General features: G+C 40.6%; 1 protein-coding gene across 1 annotated transcript; it reads left to right on the top strand.

The window, feature by feature from the left end:
* The first annotated feature begins 4,351 nt into the window (after window positions 1-4,351).
* On the top strand, window positions 4,352-18,200 carry LOC123629038 (ubiquitin carboxyl-terminal hydrolase 11-like). The gene is made up of 21 exons (XM_045538970.1): window positions 4,352-4,497; window positions 7,264-7,373; window positions 7,533-7,663; window positions 7,896-8,013; window positions 11,219-11,364; window positions 11,505-11,566; window positions 11,694-11,793; window positions 12,167-12,340; window positions 12,442-12,600; window positions 12,996-13,220; window positions 13,350-13,433; window positions 13,541-13,635; window positions 14,305-14,511; window positions 15,151-15,203; window positions 15,396-15,641; window positions 15,723-15,793; window positions 16,485-16,597; window positions 17,380-17,529; window positions 17,613-17,728; window positions 17,895-17,983; window positions 18,066-18,200. Exons 1-21 carry the CDS (start codon window positions 4,352-4,354, stop codon window positions 18,198-18,200), a joined length of 2,730 nt encoding a protein of 909 aa, XP_045394926.1.
* Window positions 18,201-18,944: the final 744 nt, after the last annotated feature.

Here is an 18,944-nt window from a genome sequence, read left to right as displayed (position 1 = left end):
AAAGGCAACAAATGGGAAAGGAGGAATCAAATTGTCCCTGCTTCCAGACGATGTTATATGTAGAAAACCCGAGACGTCAGCAAGAAGCTATTAGAACGGATAAAAAAAAAAAAAAATCAGTAAAACTGCAGGGTACAAAATCAACTTACAAAAAATCCTATTTGTTTCTATGTGTTAATACTGAACTATCTGAAAAAAGAATTCAAATCAACAATCACATTTACAATGGATTCAAAAAAATAAGATACTACTATCCAGAGATAAATTTAACGAATGATGTATCTCTACACGGAATACTATAAAACTTTGACAAATGAAATTGAAGAAGACACAGATAAATTTTAAAATATTTCATGTTCATGAATCAGAATCAATATTGTTGTTCTTCTTCATTCTGCTAATGTGGTGTGTCACAATTGTAGACTTGCATATGTTGCATATGTTAACCATCCCTGCAGTCCTTAGTTCAATTCCATGTGATGACAGTGTATTATTCTTTAATGTGTTGTTGACTTGCTAGAACTTTGTTAACAATTTCTATGTTTTCTATGTATCTATGTTTTCTCAGGGACATTGGCCTGTAATTTTATTTTCTCGCAGTGACCATGTTTCGCTTTGATATTAGGAAAATTCTGGCCTTGTAAAACGAGTCTGTAAGTATCTCCTCCCTTCAATTTTGGGATGATTTTGAGAAGGATTGGTATTCATTCATTTTTAAACGTTGAGTAGAATTCCACTGTGACGCCATCAGGTACTTGGCATCTCTTCAATGGAAGATATTACTACTGATTCCAGCTTCTTATTTTTATTGGCCTGCTCAAATGTTTCATTTATTCAAGATTCAGTTTGGTAGCTTCCATTTCTTTTAGAATATCTAATTTATAGGCATATATTTCTTCATAGTATTTCCTATGATCTTTTGTATTCCTGTGTTGTCAGTGTATTTCTTTTGTTTTTGTTTTTGAATTTATTTTAGTCTTCTAGCTCTTTATCTTGAGCTAAAGATTTGTCAGTTTTTTTATCTTTAGAAACAACCAGCTGATTGCTTCTTGGCCTTTTGGCTAAGATGAAGCGTAACAATAACCAGCTGTTAGTTTCATTGATCTGTTCTGTGGTTTTTCTATTTTATATTTGCCCTTTCTCTGTCTGATCTTTATTACGTCCTTCCTTGTAATCACTTTGTGCTTTGTTCTTCTTTTGCTAGTTCCCTGACATGTAACATTAGATTATTTGAAATCTTTCTTTTCTCTTTATGTATGCATTTATGGCTGTGAACTTCCCTCATTCACTGATTTTGCTGCATTCCATGAATGCATTCCACTTTGAAGAAGTATCTATTCAAGTGACCTTGTCCATTTGAAACTCAGACTCATTTTGTTGTTGATTTGTAAGACTTCTTTACGAATTCTGGAAGCTAAGTCTTTATCAGATATGGACCTGAAAATATTTTCTTCCCCTTGTATTTTTTTTTTTAATAGCCTGTACTTTTAGAGCAATTGTAGGTTGACAGCAAGAATGGTGGGAAAGTACAGCAGAAATAATCCATTGTTCTGAGAGCTCCCTGCTGAACTGAAGTTCCAGTACAGGCTTGGCTAGCAACCCTGCCCTAAAGGAAACGAAGAAGAGCCAATCAGGGTGTTTTCAGTGTGCCTTTTATGGGATACTTATTTTACCTGGCAGATGGCCTATGCCTAATTGTCCAACCCACAGCCACGAGGTCTCTCACATGAGACATTTGTTTAAACTGGCAGGCAGCCTTGTGGCTCTTGTTTGAACCTTGTCCAATTTATGCCTGCCTGACCTGGCCATCAATCCGGCACCGGGAGCCCAATCCCGTGTTCTCCCTGGTATTCTGGGGAAAACCCATGCTCAGGAACTCTAGGTGTTCACATGGAAGGCACCATCTCTCTAGCAAAAAAGTTCAAAGAGTTTTACTCATACATCTTCAGAATGGAGGGTGTAAGGAGGCAGAAGGGCTGTCTTTTGTCCCCAAGTCATAACTTGCTGTGATGTTTATTGGGATTGGATTGAATCTACAGGTTGAATTAAGAAGAAATTAAATCTTGACAATATTGAGTCTTCCTAGCAATGAATGTAAAATAGCTCTCAATTTAGTTCTTTTTTAGTTTTTTCATCAGTAGATTCTGTACACTTTTTAAAAAGATTTATACCTATTTCATTGTGGGGGTGGGGGCAGGGGATACCCATATAGATAGTATTGTGTTTGAAATTTTTAAAATTCCACTTATTCATTGCTGGTATAGAGGAAAATCATTCACCTTTCTTTAATCCTGTAACCTCGCTATAATTACCTATTAGTTACAGGATTTTTTTCTTTTTTACTCTTTTTGTGTTTTCTGCATGGAGAATCAGATCATCTACAAACAAAGACAACTTTATTTCTTCCATCCCATAAATAACCCTTTTATTTTCTTTCCTTATCTTATTGCACTGGCAAGAATTTCCAGCACTATGTTGAAAAGGAGTGGTGAGAGGAGACACCTTTGCCTTGTTTCTGATCCTATCAGAAAAACTCCTAGGCTCTCACTGTTAAGTATAATGTTAGCTGTAGGGTTTTTGTAGGTGTTCTTTAACAAGTTGAGGATGTCTACCTCTAACCCTAGTTGGCTGAGTGTTTTTAACATGAATAGGTGTTGGATTTTCTCAAATACTTCTCCTCCATCTGTGACAATGTGACTTTTCTCCTGTAACCTGTTTAGGTGAGGGGGTGTATAACTGAATTCCAAATGTTGAACCATCCTTATATTCCTGGAATAAATCCCACTTGCTATGGTATACAATTTTTTTTTTTTTTTTGGTATGTTCTTGGATTCATTCAGCTAATATCTTTTTGAGGATTTTTTTCATGTACGTCTATGATAGATATTGGTCCATTTTCTTTGTTTTTTTTTTCCCGCAATATGTTTGGTTTTGATACCAGGATGCTGCTGCCTTCCGAGAGGAATTTTGAAATATTGACTTTGATTCTACATTCTGGAAAAGATTCTAAAAAAAATGGTACAAATTCTTGATTGTATGTTGGTAGAATTCTCCAATGACCCATTTAGGTTTGATGCTTCTGCTTGGGAAAATTATTAATTGTGTTTAAATTTCTTTATTAAAAGTAAGTTATTGAAATTATTGTCTATTTCTTCTTGTGTGAGTATGGGGACAATGTATGTTCAAGGAATCTCCCTTCTACAGAGATTATCCAATTAATGTGAATACATTTATTTAAAATATTCCTTTATTTTATTTTTAATATGCATTGGACCTGCCCTGATACTCTCTCTTTTAAATCTGAGATTAATAATTGTGACCTCTCCTTATTTTTTCAAACATAAATATTTTCAAATTTTTAAGTGCTTTCATTTTTATTTATTATAGGTACATAAGTAGTACTTATTTTTTATTTTTATTAATTATTTTATGTTTGTTTATTGTAGATATGTAAGAGTTGGACATATTTATGAAGTGCATGTTATATTTTGATTCGAGCAAGGAAGGTGTACTAATGAAATCAAAGAAACTGGTTTATCCATCATTTCGGTTTTTCATTAAATCTTATGTTGAGAGCATTTTCATTTCACTCCTATTGTCTTGAACTATACAATAAATTGTTAAGTATAGTTATTCTACTGTAATACTGAAGACTAGAACCCTTTTTCCACCCCCTGATCTACGTGGACTTCACTATAGGCCTTACAGCTTTGGCATTGTTTCAACTGACGATGGTAAGGAATGTTGGGCCTGTGCCCTCTAGTCCCCTAGGATTCTCTCCCCCCTTTTTTTGACTTTTATTTCAGCATATTAACGGAGTACAAATGCTTAGGTTACGTATATTGCCGTTGCCCCACCCGAGGCAGAGCTTCAAGCATGTCCATCCCCCAGACGGACCCATTAGGTGTCTCTCTCTCCCTTTTTAAAACTTTTTTACTTTTTGAAGTCTGTCATTTGATTATTGAAGCCAGTATGAGAAATTTCTATGCGTGTTTGGTTACCTAATCTGGGACAAAACTTTACAAAACCAAGACTTTCTGCCACTGCCTTTTTTATTAAACTACATGTTCCCCTCCATTTTGTTTGCTTCCCAGCACCTTCAGGGACTTGTTTATCATCAGAAAGAATGTCACTACAGCACTTGATTTTTCACTAAAAGGAATCCCAAGAGCTCTAAAACGTTAGGCAATGCTTGCATGTTTCTGACCCCTAAGATGACTGCAGGGGGTTGAAGCCTCCGCTTACGTCGTCCAACAGTTAGTTCTCTTTCCGATCCCCGTGCCGGAAGTATGGTAAAACGTCACTTCCTGTCTTTGGCTTCTAGAAGTGTAGGAGGTGTACGGCGACTGTGATGGCGGCGGCTGAGGACAGTACCGCCGAGGCGGACTCAGTAGACCGGGAGCCTCAGGAATCAGCGCCAACTTTGGCAAGCCAGTGGCGACGAGTAGAAAACTGTGAGGAAGGTCGAGAGCGGCCTCTGCGTCCTGGAGAGAGCTGGTGAGGCAGGAAGTCTGGCCTGTACAGGGACCAAGTCAATATTGAGGAAAAGGGGCAACTGGGGTTTTGATCCGGAGCATAAGAAAACATGACGGTGTTTGTCGCGGGATTGGAGTTGGGGGGTAGGTGGTGTGTGTGCCGGCAACCGAGGGACGGGGGAATATGTGACATTAAGTTGGGGACCGGGTGGGGAGGCAGTGGCCTTGGTAAGCGAGAGGGTGCCTATTAAGAAATCACGTTTCCAAGGAGCCTAGAGACCTTTGGAATCACCTAGGAATTAGGCTAGGTTTGGGAAGTAAGTGAGAGGAAATGGGTTTGTTTGGTAGAATTTGGTGCCTAAGAATAGAGCGGGATTTATTATGTAATGGGAAGTGGTCTGGGGTGGGAAAAGATGAGGGTTTTTGCTGACTGGGGTCTTCAGACTATGTATTTGGAGTGTTGCTGTGAGATGGCATGGGCTCTCTTGTTACTCCCGAGAAATAAAGATCGAGAGTTCGGGTCTAGAATGTGGAAATGAACTCAGGAGCTGGGGCTTCAGTGAGGTGGCAAACCTTATGAATGGGGCAGCCTGTTGGAGGAGTCCGAAGTAGCTTCAGTCTGGGACCAGGATTTGTCAGAAGGTTTGAGCGTGGGTAGCAGCTTTGAACAAACGTAGGCAGCATCTTTTAGGATTAGTTGTTTACATTCTTATTTCTACTGTGTGGTCATTTGCCTATCGTTAGTGTGAATTACAATGATTTGCTAATAGCAGACCTCTCAAATTATGGGGTTTAAACTACTTTGGTCTTTTTAAATATGTTGTCAAATTTATTTCGTAAAAATTAGGTTAGGACTTTTGCATGGATAGCTGTGATGTCTCCCTGTAATTGTTACAGGACTATCATGTAACTGTCTTCTGGTTTTTGGTATCAAAGATATGATGGCCACATAGAATGACTAATAGAATGGTCTTTATATTTTCCTAATGCAAGATTTTAATCATATTTTTTCTCAGAAGTTTGACAGAAAGTTCTTTTAAGGAACATTTGAACAGTACTTACAATAAATTGACAGCATTACTGTCATTACTTCAGATTGTTTTGTACATTCTTTTGAATTACCTATTGTAGATTCACAAAATTTGTGAAGAACAATTTTGTGTCTTTAAGATCCATTTTTTCCTTACATCGTTGTACTATCTAGGGCATTCATTCAATGTAAGATAATAAGTGTAATAGTGGTTATTTGGATCTGTTCCTGACTTTAACAGAACTGTCTTAAAATTTCATCTCCAACTGTATCATTTCCTATGTGTTAGAGCCCTTAGGTAAGGAAAAGGCAAGCAAAAGTCACTTCTGTTCCCAGTTTATTAACAGGCTTTTATAAGGTTATGGTTTATGCTTTAATTGTTTTTATATAAATTTAATTGTATTTAATTTTATAGATGAATTTTTCTGCAGTTATTGAGCTAATCCCATGATTTTTTTAATCCATTGATTCACAAAGTTTAATTATAGTGAGAATATTTTGCTTAATTTCATAATTATTTTGAAACTTTAGAAAAAAGTTGGAGAAAATTTTAAGCATAACGTAACATCCAATATATTTAAGAAGTAAGTGAGCTCTTTTCATGTTTGCCTCACTTTGGTAAAATGTAAAACCTTGTAAATATGGTCTTACAGTATGAAGATGTCAAAATTTATTTGTGCAGTGCATTATCTATTTGTGTAGTCTAATAGAATCTTGTACTTCCTAATAGAAAATATAGTTGGCAAGCAGGATATCCAAAATATAGTAGTCAAAATATTTATGGAGTAATTTAAAAAATGCTACCCTCAATGTTTTTCTGATTGTGTTTTGGTTATACACACACACGAGCATTTCTGTTTGGTAACTACCTAGGAGTGGAATTTCAAGGTTACAGGGTGTTTATATGTTCAATTATTAATGTCAGAGACATCCAAAAAGTTTTCCACTTGCTAGGAACACTGTTATTGATTATTTAACACTCTTACTAAGTTTTATCTAGTAACCTTTCTGAATTTTCTTGTTGATTGTAGTAGTTTATAAAACCTCTTATGGTATTTATGTAGATAGATAGTCATGTTTTTTGCTTTTTGATAATACTTGTCAGTATTCTTGTCTTACAGCCTGGTTGATATTCTAGTTATTTTAATGTATTAACTGTGAGATAATGGCACATTCCACTCCGTACCTTTTTTAACTTAGAACGAATGGTGTTTTTACCTATCTCCTACAGTTTTTATAACTATTATAAGTTAGTGATCTAGAAAGTTTTTAGAATAGTGATAACCACATGGTAAAATAATTAGTGTCAATTGAATTGTTATCATTTTGTTACTCATTATTTGTGAGTAGTTATTTCATCATACTGATTAGTTCTCTAATGTAGATTATAGGGAGAGTAGAAATCTTTGACTAATTTCTCACTTTAGTGAGATTACTACTGAAGTTATTTTCCATTAAATATGATTTTTTCTGAACATTATTTGTTATTGGTAAGTTCATTTTGTAGGAGATTTACTTTGCATTATGTTGATAAGTTTGATAAAGAAATGATCCCTCAGAAACATTGTAAGTACATAATGAAAGGAGTCAAGTTAATGGTAGATCAGTGTTTGGTGGAAATTGATTTCATGAATTCTTGGTCATTGTGGTATTTTTCTTGTTTGGGTGACATTTGCCCATCTGCAATTAATAATGACAAGGAGTCACACAACTGACCGCCAGATAACCAGAGACCTTTGTTACCTGTCTGGACTACAGGTTCCTTGTAGAGCAGCACTGGTATAAACAGTGGGAAGTGTATGTGCAAGGAGGGAACCAGGACTCTAGCACCTTCCCAGGCTGCATCAACAATGCTGAACTCTTTGAAGGTACCTGTGCTTCCTTATGATAACCTGCACAAATTCTGGACTTTTGTTTATCTCTATGAATGGTCACAAGCCAATCTTTTAAGCCATTGGTGGGTACGTGGAGTTCCCAAAATTATTCTGCAGACTTCCTACCCTTCTTCTTCTCTGTGGTCCCCAAAGATCAGGTGAACTGGCGCCTTAAAGAGTGGCTGGTGGAAGGTGAGGACTATGTGCTTCTCCCAGAGGCTGCTTGGCACCAGCTAGTGAGTTGGTATGGTCTGAAGCATGATCAACCACCTATTGAACGCAAGGTACAGTGGGTAGAGAGGGTATTTTGGGAGGATTGTTTGGAAGGTGTGGGAGGTGGTAGGCCCAGGGTGGGACCACACTTGTGTATATGTCACTGTAAATGCTGTGTGTAGAGATACATTTATACTTATTACTCTCTACTCTCACATATTTTTGTGGTTTTGTAGATGTGGTTACGTCTGTGTATATATGCTGTAAGACAGATACACGTGTGTACCTCTCTCCCCTTAACAGGTCGTGGAGCTTGCCAGCATGCGAAAGGTTGAGGTTTACCCATTAGAGCTTCTTCTTGTCCAGCACAGTGACATGAACACACTTCATGAAGCTCAGTTTAGCCACACAGACACTGTTGGTGAGTCTAGGAAATGGGCCTTGATGACTTGGCTCAGGAGACACAGATTCAGACATAATTCCCAAAAGTGGGCTCAAGAATATGTTGGTTGGGTTGTAGAAGCCTGAAAGGGTATTAGCCAGATTTCAGAGAAGTGAAGAAACACTGGTGACAGTTGATGGTGGTGGCAATGGGGCCACTGATGAAATATAGGCTACTATATTTTGTTCCCTATGGGTACAAAACAAAGTACTAAAAATTGGGTGGCTTAACACAACAGAAATTTATTCCTTTAACAGTTCTGGAGGCTGGAATTCTGCCCCCTTTTACCACTACCTCCCCTAATTCATGTCTGGCCCCCCAAAATAATAGGTTCATCCTGTCTCAGCACATAAAGAAGTCTCTTCCACTGTGAACTCTTAAGTTCAAACTGTTATACAAATATCAATTCAGAAAGTCCCAGATGTAATCGTTGGAATTGTCTATATCCGGTATGAGTGAGACTCCGGCTTTGATTCATTCTGGGACAAAATTCCCCTTCATTTGTGAACCTGTGAAATGAGAAAACAAGCTATCTACTTTTAAAATACAGTAGTGATACTACCATTCTGAAAGGTGGAAATTGGAAGGAATAAGGGGATTACTTGTCTCAAACTCAGCAGCGCAAATTCTGTTAGTTCTCAGTGCTTGAGAATAATCCTCTCTGGCTCATTGCTCTGCCTCTGGGCTTGCAGAGACCACATTAGGCCTGGCCTCTGGGCCATTGCTTTGTCGTCTTTGGTTTCTGCATTTGTGGTTCTGCTCTTGGAGGCATTCTTTCTTCATTTTATCCTGTCTTTGTCTTTTTAAAGACAATGTTTCTACTTGTATAAAATTCTCAAATCTTTGTCAGTATTTCATGGATGTCAAGTGTATTTACACCGTCAGACAAAAGGGTCCTCCACAGATCTTCTTGGGATAAATACATCTCTATTCTGGTTTCTGTAGAGATGGCTGATTGTGTCAATGAGTCACATGTCTAGCATCTTTGACCAACTTTTATCCTGTCAGACTCTTGGTCCTATCTTCAGAACAAACTGCCTGGGTAGGCTGAGAAATTTTCAAATCATCAAGTGCTTGTTCCTTTTTGCTTTTGTGCTTAACAATCCTTTCCTCGATTTATGTCTTTAATTTTTTTTTTTTTTTTTTACTATAAGCTCCAAGGGTAAACCAGGGCACACCTTCGACACTTTGCTTAGAAATCCTCTCAGCTGAATGTGTAAATTTATCACTTACAAGTGCAATTAGTACTTCCTCCCAGCAGCAGAACAAAATCCAGCCAAGTTTTGTGCCACTTTATAACAAAGGTCACCTTTTATGGAGTATCCACTAACATATTCCTCACTTCCTTTGAAACTCTCATCAGAAGTACCTTTAATGTTTGTATTTCTGCCAGCATTCGGTTTGTGTTAACTTGTGTACTGTATTCTCTAAAATGATAGCATTTTCTCTACTGTGACTCATAATGTGTTTCTTACTCTCTTAGATCTGAGACCTCATGAGAATTGCCTTTAATATTCATATTTCTAGCAACAGTCTATTTGAGGCAATCTGGATTTTTACTACTGTGCACCTCACAACTCTTCTACTCATTACTCATACATCCAGTTGCACATTTTCATTTTATTTATTTATGTATTCATTTATTTTACAGCAGCAACCCACTTACTACTGCCAGGATTTGTATTAGTCTTTCTATGGTGTGAATGTGTCTTAATTGCCAATATGGTAGGATTAAGAAATGGAGGCTTTAGGAAGTGATGAATTCATGAGAGCACCCTCATGAATGGGATTAGCACCTTTATGAAATACATACAGGTGAGCTTGTTTACCTCTTCCAATGTTTGAAGATGCAACAAGAGACACTATTTCTGAAGCAGAGAGCGGCCTTCACCAGATACTGAATTTTCTGGTACCGTGCTCTTAGACGTCTCAGCTGTCAGAAATGCAAGGAATAAACGTTGTTTATAAATTACCCAGTCTCAGTTATTTTGTTATATACCAGATGGACTAAGACAGTCTTCTAAGGCTGCTGTAACAATGTACCACAAACTAGGTGTTTTAAAACAATAGAAACTTGTTCTCTTCGTTGTTCTGAAGGCCAGAAGCCTGAACTAAAGTTGTTGGCAGGCTCATGCTCTGTCTGAAACCTGGAGGAGAAATTGCCTTGCCTCTTTCTAATTTCTGTTGGTTGCCAACAACCTCTGGCATTTCTTGGCGTATGAATTCATCACGCCAATCTTTGCCTTCATCGTATGGTGTTCTGTCTGTATGTGGGTATATGTCTGTAATTAGGACTAGTATCCTTATAAGATCATGGAGAGACATAGACATACACACATAGACATACTATGACACTAATCCAGTGTTACCTCATTTTAACCTGACTATATCTGCAAAGACCCTATTTCCAAATGAGGTCACATTCATAGGTGCCAAGGATGTAGCGCTCAGAATTAACCCCAACCCAGTCTCCTGCTTAAAATAAACTCCAGCCTGGACAATAAACACAGTTTCCAAATATCCAGGTAACTTTATCTCTTGATAAGAGTGGTCCTAACCTTAACCTTCTATGCATCTACCCCAAATCTTGTTTTCCCCTTGCCTCAGGAACCAACCCTTACTCTTATTTCCTTCCTACTATGGCATTGTCAATAAGAGGTCGCTCTTCCCAGTGTGATGTGTCTTTACAGACAGTGAGGTGACATAGTCTTAGACTGAATATCTTTAGATGTTTTATTCCTTGTTAAGAGATAAAGGCTACCGATTTATATATATTTTGTTCCACACCTACCAAGTGCCTTGTGCACCAGATGCTGACGTGAACTTATTTATCTATATTTCTCAAGAACAGAAAGTGTGTTTTTTGAAATAGCACTAATCACTATGGATTTCAAAAACTTCAACATACCATTTTTGAGGACACAATTCAACCCACAGCTACTGTAACCCTTAGTCCCTAGAACATGTGAGCTGTATTTCTGTGGCTAAGGTGGCGTGGCACATCTATGGCATTCCAAGAGGGTCTCATATTTTAAGTGTGAATTAGTTGTTTGAAGACTTACGGTACCCAAATTTAGATATTAAGTATGTAGGCAGTGGGGAAGAGTCAGCAGTTTGATGCTGAGATTGGTCAGTCATTCTGGGTCCCAGGAAAACCTTGAATTTGCTCCATTGCCCTCTCTAGACCTTGTATTGCGCACAGCTCGGGAGCAGTTTCTTGTGGACCCTGAGGAAGAGACGCGACTGTGGATCAAGAACTCGGATGGCTCTTTTGAACATTTGCACAATACACATGACACTGTGCTTGACATCTGCCTCAGGCCTAGGCAGGTAAGTGTTAAGAAGGGCTTTTCTGCTCAGAGGAACTGGTACCTAGACTTAACTGGAAGTGGTTGGGTTGGGGACGTGAGGCCCCTGTGCCAAAAGGCCCCATTAGTACCTTTTTTCCTCTTTCCTTCCCTGGAACCCAGGTAGTGATCATGGAGACCCGAGACAAAGATGGCACTTGGCCTAGTGAAAAGCTGCACTGCATGTGAGTCCCTGGGCCTGGGTGTTTGACCCAGGGTGGGGTCTCAGTAGGAAGGAGGACTGAGCCCGTGAGCACATTTCATCCACATGTAGTAGGCCCTCAGCTAATACAATTTCTCATCCAACTCCAGGAGGAGCATTTTGGAGGATGATGAGGACTTTGAGGGCCAGCCAGGTGTCTGTGGCCTCACCAATCTGGGCAACACATGCTTCATGAATTCGGCCCTGCAGGTTAGGCTGTTGGGACTGTGTCTGGCAACTGCAATGGAATTCAAGAGCTGGGGGTTGGGAATAGAGGTAGGGGACTAGATGGCATGGCAGGGCAACAGATGAGATGGGGAGCTAGGACCTCACAGGTCTGGAATGGCATTGCCTACCCCATTTCTTCCTGAAATATTAATACCTTTAACTCTATCATTCACTCTTTCTTTTTCCTTCCTTTGTTACTACTACATTCTTCTAAAATATTGCTATCTTCTCTCCTCAACCTCCTGCCACTTCTCTTTCTCTTCCCCTTTTGTTCTTCTCAGTTTCTTTTCTGTGTTCTCACCTGGGCCATCTTCTCCCTCCTTTGCCTTATTCACGTGTCATCTGCTTCCTGCAGTGCCTCAGCAATGTACCACAGCTCACTGAGTACTTCCTCAACAACCGGTACCTGGAGGAGCTCAACTTCTGCAACCCTCTGGGCATGAAAGGTGAGATCGCACAGGCCTATGCAGACCTGGTGAAGCAGGCATGGTCAGGCCACCACCGCTCCATCGTACCCCACATATTCAAGGTATGACTCAGCCTTCCATGTCTCCTTCCCCTGTAACATACATGGATACATTTCTTTTGACTCTCCTGACTTCCTGTTTGATGGCCCAATTCTCCTTCTAGTCCAAGGTTGGACATTTTGCATCCCAGTTTCTGGGATACCAGCAACATGATTTACAGGAGTTCCTATCTTTTCTCCTGGATGGGCTGCATGAGGACCTCAATCGGGTCAAGAAGAAGGAATATGTGGAACTATGTGATGCCTCTGGGCGGTCAGATCAGGTAAACTACTCCTGAAAATCTTCCATACGGAAAGCCCACTGAAGTCACCAGAGCCTCTGCCTCAGAGATTCTCTGGCCTCCCTAGGAAATCCAGCACATTATTGTTCTGATAATTTATTCATGCTGATCTCAGCTCTAACCTTAGTCTCAAGTTTAGCTCCAACAGTACATCTACCCCACACTAAACTCAGAATTAACCCCAACACAGTCTCCTGCTCAAAATAAACTCCAGCCTGGACAGTAAACACAGTTTCCAAATATCCAGGTAACTTTATCTCTTGATAAGAGTGTCCTAACCTTAAACGTCTATGCATCTACCCCAAATCTTGTTTTCCCCTTGCCTCAGGAACCAACCCCTACCTCTTATTTCCTTCCTACTATGGCATTGTCAACAGGAGGCCGCTCAGGAGGCCTGGCAAAACCACAAACGGTGGAATGATTCAGTGATTGTGGACACTTTCCATGGCCTCTTCAAGTCCACACTGGTGTGCCCTGATTGTGGCAATGTGTCCGTGACCTTTGATCCCTTCTGCTACCTCAGTGTCCCACTGCCTGTCAGCCATGACAGGATCCTGGAGGTCTTCTTTGTATCCATGGATCCGAAGCTCAGACCAGAGCAGGTATGGGGAAATGGGCACATTATGAAGGACATATGGGCAGCCTTTTATTAATCTCTCACACTTCAGGGTTTCCTATATTAACCCACCGCATGCCTTTCTTATCCTTTGTGGATGCTTTTTCTTTCTCAGCACCAGCTTGCGGTTCCCAAGAAAGGCAAAATCTTTGATCTGTGTGTGGCTCTCTCCGAACACATAGGTGTCTCTCCAGGCAGGGTGAGAATCTGCAGAGGAAGAAAAGGATTGGATTCAGGGGAAGGGGGTGGAAGGGCATAGGGAGACCTTGTAGACTGATCATCCACTTTTCTGCATTCCATTTCCAGATGATGGTAGCCAATGTTTTCCGTCACCGTTTTTACAAAATTTACCAGGTAGAGGAATCTCTGAGTGGCATCCTAGACCGAGATGATATCTTCATGTGAGCAAGGCAACAAGAAACCTCCTGTTTCCTGCTATATGACACCAGCTAGGCCACCTTCTCTCTTTCTTTCCTCACCTTATTCACCTGGCACTCCCCAGTGTGATGTGTCTTTACAGACAGTGGGGTGACATAGTCTTAGACTGAATATCTTTAGATGTTTTCTTCTTTGTTAAGACACAAAGGCTACCAATTTATATGTATTTTGTTCCACACCTACTAAGTGCCTTGTGTACCAGATGCTGACCCAAACTTATTTATTTATATTTCTTAAGAACAAAAAGTGTGTTTTTTGAAATAGTACTAATCATAATGAGCTTCAAAAACTTCAGAACATATAAGACCTTTTAGAAAAACGGGGGTAAATTTTGGGGGTAATCAAACATTAAAATAGATCTTCGCAAATTGTGTAATTTTTTTTCAGTTATGTAATCTTTCCCAGTACCCTTATCATGCCAAAGCACTTTTTAGAACGATTATATAAACACCAAAGTACTGTGTAAAATTACCTAACACTTTGTGAAGCACAATGCATTTGGTGACCTTTCAGGTCCTTTAAAACTATTTTTAAGCTGTGAGTGTGTGAAATAGCTGGAAGAGAGCCAGGCAATCTTCATTTGAATGTCCTGATTGGACCTGGCCTGATTTCCAAACTCCCCTGCTTCACAGATACGAGGTGTCAGATAGGCCTGGGAAAAGTGAGGGCACGGAAGAGGACATTGTACTTCCTGTCTACCTGCGGGAACGCACTCCAGCCCAGGACTATGATGACTCTTACCATGGCCTAATGCTCTTTGGGTATCCACTCCTGGTGTCAGTGCCCCGGGACCAACTCACCTGGGATAGCTTGTATCACATTCTACTGCATCGGCTCTCGTGAGTGTGTCCTTTCTGTGTAGGGGGGGAAAGATGACGCCTGAACTCTGACCTGAATAACCGGTTGTTTGATACTTATCTTTCAACATCCAAAAGACATACCAAACTTAATGTGTATTGTATTTTCCTGTCTAAACCTCCAGCTGTACCACTTCCCCACTTTGTTGTTGAGGGTACAGAAATGAGCAAAAATCAAATACAGGCAACTTAAGCTTGTATGTAGTTGTCCTTAGAGAAGCGTGGTTAGTTGTGTTTTTACCAGTAGACTTTTGTCAGACTTAAATTTCAGAATCTTTTCCATGAGTAACAAAGCAGTACATTATACGGTTACTGGTTGTACATTAATCTCTCCTCCATCATTCTGTATTTTAGTGCCACTACTCAGAGTTGTTTCCTAATTGAAATGTGTAGCAATTTGTGTTTATTTACCACTGGCTTATTATAATACCTAAAGTAGCATACATTGTCATGTCATTGCTGATGTGCTTGCCTTCCGTGTGTTTGTATGTTAGTTCCTTGGAACTTCTAGGTGCATAATTAACACCTGGTTGTGCGTAGGCTGACCTCCTATAATAAGTCCTGGATTCTTTCTCTGCCCGTGTGCCCCTGTCTCAAGAGTGTCCTTCTCTCTGCTGGCAGACGCTATGTGACGAGGCCCAACTCAGATGATGAGGACAGTGGAGATGAGAAAGGTGAAGAAGAGGAAGGAGAGAGCATTGACAAGGACAAGGGCCATTACAAGCGGTCCCGTGGCCTGAGTGAGGGTCAGGAGTTGGGGGTCTGGGGTAGGTCTGATTGACCCAGGGTTCTTTGGATGTACCTTGTAGTTCAGACTTCTGGGACTTACATAATTTCATATTTGAAATTCTCTCTTGTCTTAGGAGATACAGAAGAGAAAGACAATATCTCTAAGGCAGGGAAGACAGCAGGGGACAGTCCCCAGGACCCTGATCCGGAACATACCAGGGCCAGGTCTAGAGTCTGGGGTGGGAGGCAGGCCCCCTCAGGCAGCTCCCCTGGCCCATCTCGACCACCACGCAAGCTGCTGTTCACCCTGCAGACAGTGAATTCCAATGGCACCAGTGACTGTTCAGCCATCAGTGAGGATGGCCAGAGAGTCTCCTTCAGCTGTAAGCTGTCCAGGATAAGGGAGATAGGTGGGGGAATTTGTTGGCTGCTGGGTCTGTTGACTACCTACTTCTCACCTTTAGCCCAGCCATACATTGCCATTGACTGGGAGCCAGAGATGAAGAAGCGTTACTATGATGAGGTGGAGGCTGAGGTAAATAGGATCCTAGGCATTGGGGACACCCTCAGATGTGTCCCCTCAACTCTCTTTATGCTCTGCCTCCCCTAACTCCTGCAGCTGCGAAGGGAACTGGGATCAGGTTCAGGTCCAGTCCAGACTTGGAACCTAAATACCCATTGAATAATTCCCAGGGCTGCAAATTTCTGTTTCTCTTTTGGGGAAAAGATAGATCCTTTCCTGTGAATCTGTAGGGAGGAAGTGCAGTGAGAAGAGACTGTTAGGAAGTTTTCCTCTAAATCCTTTTGATTAGATTTTTTCTAGATATAAAGCCTTGTGTCTTTCTTTTTTAAAAAAAATCTATTGCAATGTCCAGTATCTTTGTAATAGTACTAGTAGTAATAAATAATAATGTCATATGGATATATCATTTTCAATATATGCTAAGTGGGCACTGTTCTAAGGACTTAACAAACGTTAACTTTTAATCCTCAGAGGAGCCCAGTGAGCGGGCTATAGGCATCGTCATCCCAGTTTGCAGGTCAGGAACCTGAGGTACAAAGAGTGAAATAAATTATTGTAGCCAGTAAGCAACAGGGCTGCTGTTGAAACCTGGACATTCTAGCATCAGAGTTCATGTTCTTAAGACTTTTCATGTGTTGTCTACTCCACTCTCACTGTTCATCCACTGTGTCTCTCACTCAGCTGTCTATTTCTCTAACCCTAGGACTTTGTGAAGCATGACTGCATAGGATATGTTCTGAAGAAATCTCCGGTGCGGTTGCAGGAGTGTATTGAACTCTTCACTACTGTGGAGACTCTGGAGGAAGAAAACCTATGGTGAGGGGCCAGATAGAATCCCTGGGACTAAGCAAAAATCAAATACAGGCAACTTCACTTCCACAAAATATGCCCTTTCACATTCTCCTTCATGTGCTCATTTGTCCCAATGGCCTGTAACACTCCAGGTTATTGTAAACCAAAAGGTCTTTTTCTGGATTCATTTTGTCAGAAAAAGTATTTTCCACATTATCAGTAGGAACTTTTCCTCTTTACTTACGTCTGTGTTCAAAATCACCTTCTAAGGGTCTTCTTTACTACTATCAAAAATGTTCCCAGACTTGCCCATCATTGTTCTCCTTTCAGTCTCTCATCACTTTTTTCATTCTAGCTGTTGGTGCTTGATGTCATGCCATATAACCTGTTTAAAGACACTGTTTTCTCCATTAGAACATAAACCTCTTGAGATAGGAATCTTTTAAGTATGCTATGTGTTTCTCTTTGTAGCTGTTGGGCTGCAGTTCGCATTTAGTAGATATTTGGAGAATAAACAAATAAAGAACCAGGAAGACAAAGCCAGTCTTGAACAAAATTTTCGTGGACTGGATAGAGAATATAGTACCAAAGGGTGAAACAATAAGTCCTTGTGAATGAAGGAGTGAAAAAATAGGAAGGAATTAAACAGGCTCTAAAATTAGGCCAGCATCTCTGTAGAACAGAAAGAGCAAAATGACAGGCAGGATATGGGATCTGTATGGAGTAGACATGGAACAGGAAAGCCAAATATTACAAAGAGAATGTACAGAAAATGTCTTGTTTACTAACTCAGGTCCTGTCTGTAGGTACTGCCCCACTTGCAAGCAACACCAGCTGGCCACAAAGAAGCTGGACCTGTGGATGCTGCCTGAAACTCTCATTATTCACCTGAAGCGCTTTTCCTACACCATGTTCTCCTGCAAGAAACTGGAGACCCTTGTGGAGTTCCCTGTTCGGTCTGGGGTTGGGGGAAGATGGTTGAGGGGAATGTAGGGAGTGGCCACAGTGACACTAGCACTAACCATCTTCTGATCCACAGAGACCTGGATTTTTCTGAGTTTGTCATCAAACCACAGAGTGAGTCGGATCCGGTGCTGTACAAATACGATCTGATTGCAGTATCAAACCATTATGGTGGCTTGCGTGATGGACACTGTATGTGCCAAGCTCTGAGCCAGAGGATCATTTTGAGGGTCTTGACTGGGGTAGTTAGGATATCCCGGGTGGGTAGCTGGGGATGTGAGCCAGTGGGTCTTGGTTGAGTCTAGACATCTCCCAGTGGCAGGAGGATGAGTTTGGATGGTCTCCTGCTCCCTTACAGACACAACATTTGCCCGCAACAAAGACAGTGGACAGTGGCATTACTTTGATGACAACAGTGTTTCACCTGCGGCTGAGAGCCAGATGAAGGTATCACCCCTGTCACTGCCTGACTGCCCACCCTTCCTTCTCCCAACCTTAACAGACTAAGTTTTCTTTCTTGTTGTTGCAGTCAAAAGCAGCTTATGTTCTCTTCTATCAACGCCAAGACACAGCACAGTGCTTCTCATCGCCTCCTGCACCTGGCCCCAAAGCATCACCCGCCCAGGGGTTCCTGTCATGTTCTGAGTCAGTGGATGTGGACTAAGGGAGGGACCTTAGCCCTTTTCATGTGGGAGAAAGCTACCTTCACCGTTTTTCTCCCTAAGTCCACTCTCTTCTCCCCTTCATTATCCCCAACCCTTGTAATCTGTCAGGTCCCTCTACACAACATTCCAGGCGCATTTATGGCCAATGTTTTTGTACCTTATGTGGAAAGGCAATGGGGATCCTGCTTGTTTTTAAAATTATAACGTCTTCTCCTTTTTCATGACTTGGGGCATAATGGGGGTGCTTAACACAGTGTATTTCCTTCAAATATGTTTCTTTTACCTGTGCATAAAAAGACCCTCACTCAGCAGTGTCTGTGGTTTTTATTGTACTGATTAAGCTAGCTGTGTTTAAACTAATTATCAAGTGGTAGTTGCAAAAAGTACCATGCATCAGCTGTGTACTAAATGCTTTGCTAAGGATTTTTGAACAATCAACGACAGTAGCTCCCATTTACTATGATGTAAGTACCTGCAAACGCGACATCAGCTGGCCACAAAGAAGCTGGACCTGTGGTTCCTGACATCCTCCTCATTCACCTGAAATGCTTTTCCCACACCAAGTTCTCCTTCGAGAAACTGGACACACATTTCACGACCCCCAGTGGATGCCTGAAACCACAAATAGTAACTAACTCTTATTTTTTCCTATACCTACATACAGATGCTTAATTTATAAATTAATCAAAGTAGAGATTAACCCCACTAATGATAAAGGACAATAATGCAAATATACTGTAATA

Source organism: Lemur catta, chromosome Y, assembly GCF_020740605.2.
Source record: "Lemur catta isolate mLemCat1 chromosome Y, mLemCat1.pri, whole genome shotgun sequence".
NCBI classification, from domain to species: domain Eukaryota; kingdom Metazoa; phylum Chordata; class Mammalia; order Primates; family Lemuridae; genus Lemur; species Lemur catta.
Note: the sequence above shows the minus strand (reverse complement) of the source record. Positions and strands in the feature narration are given on the sequence as shown.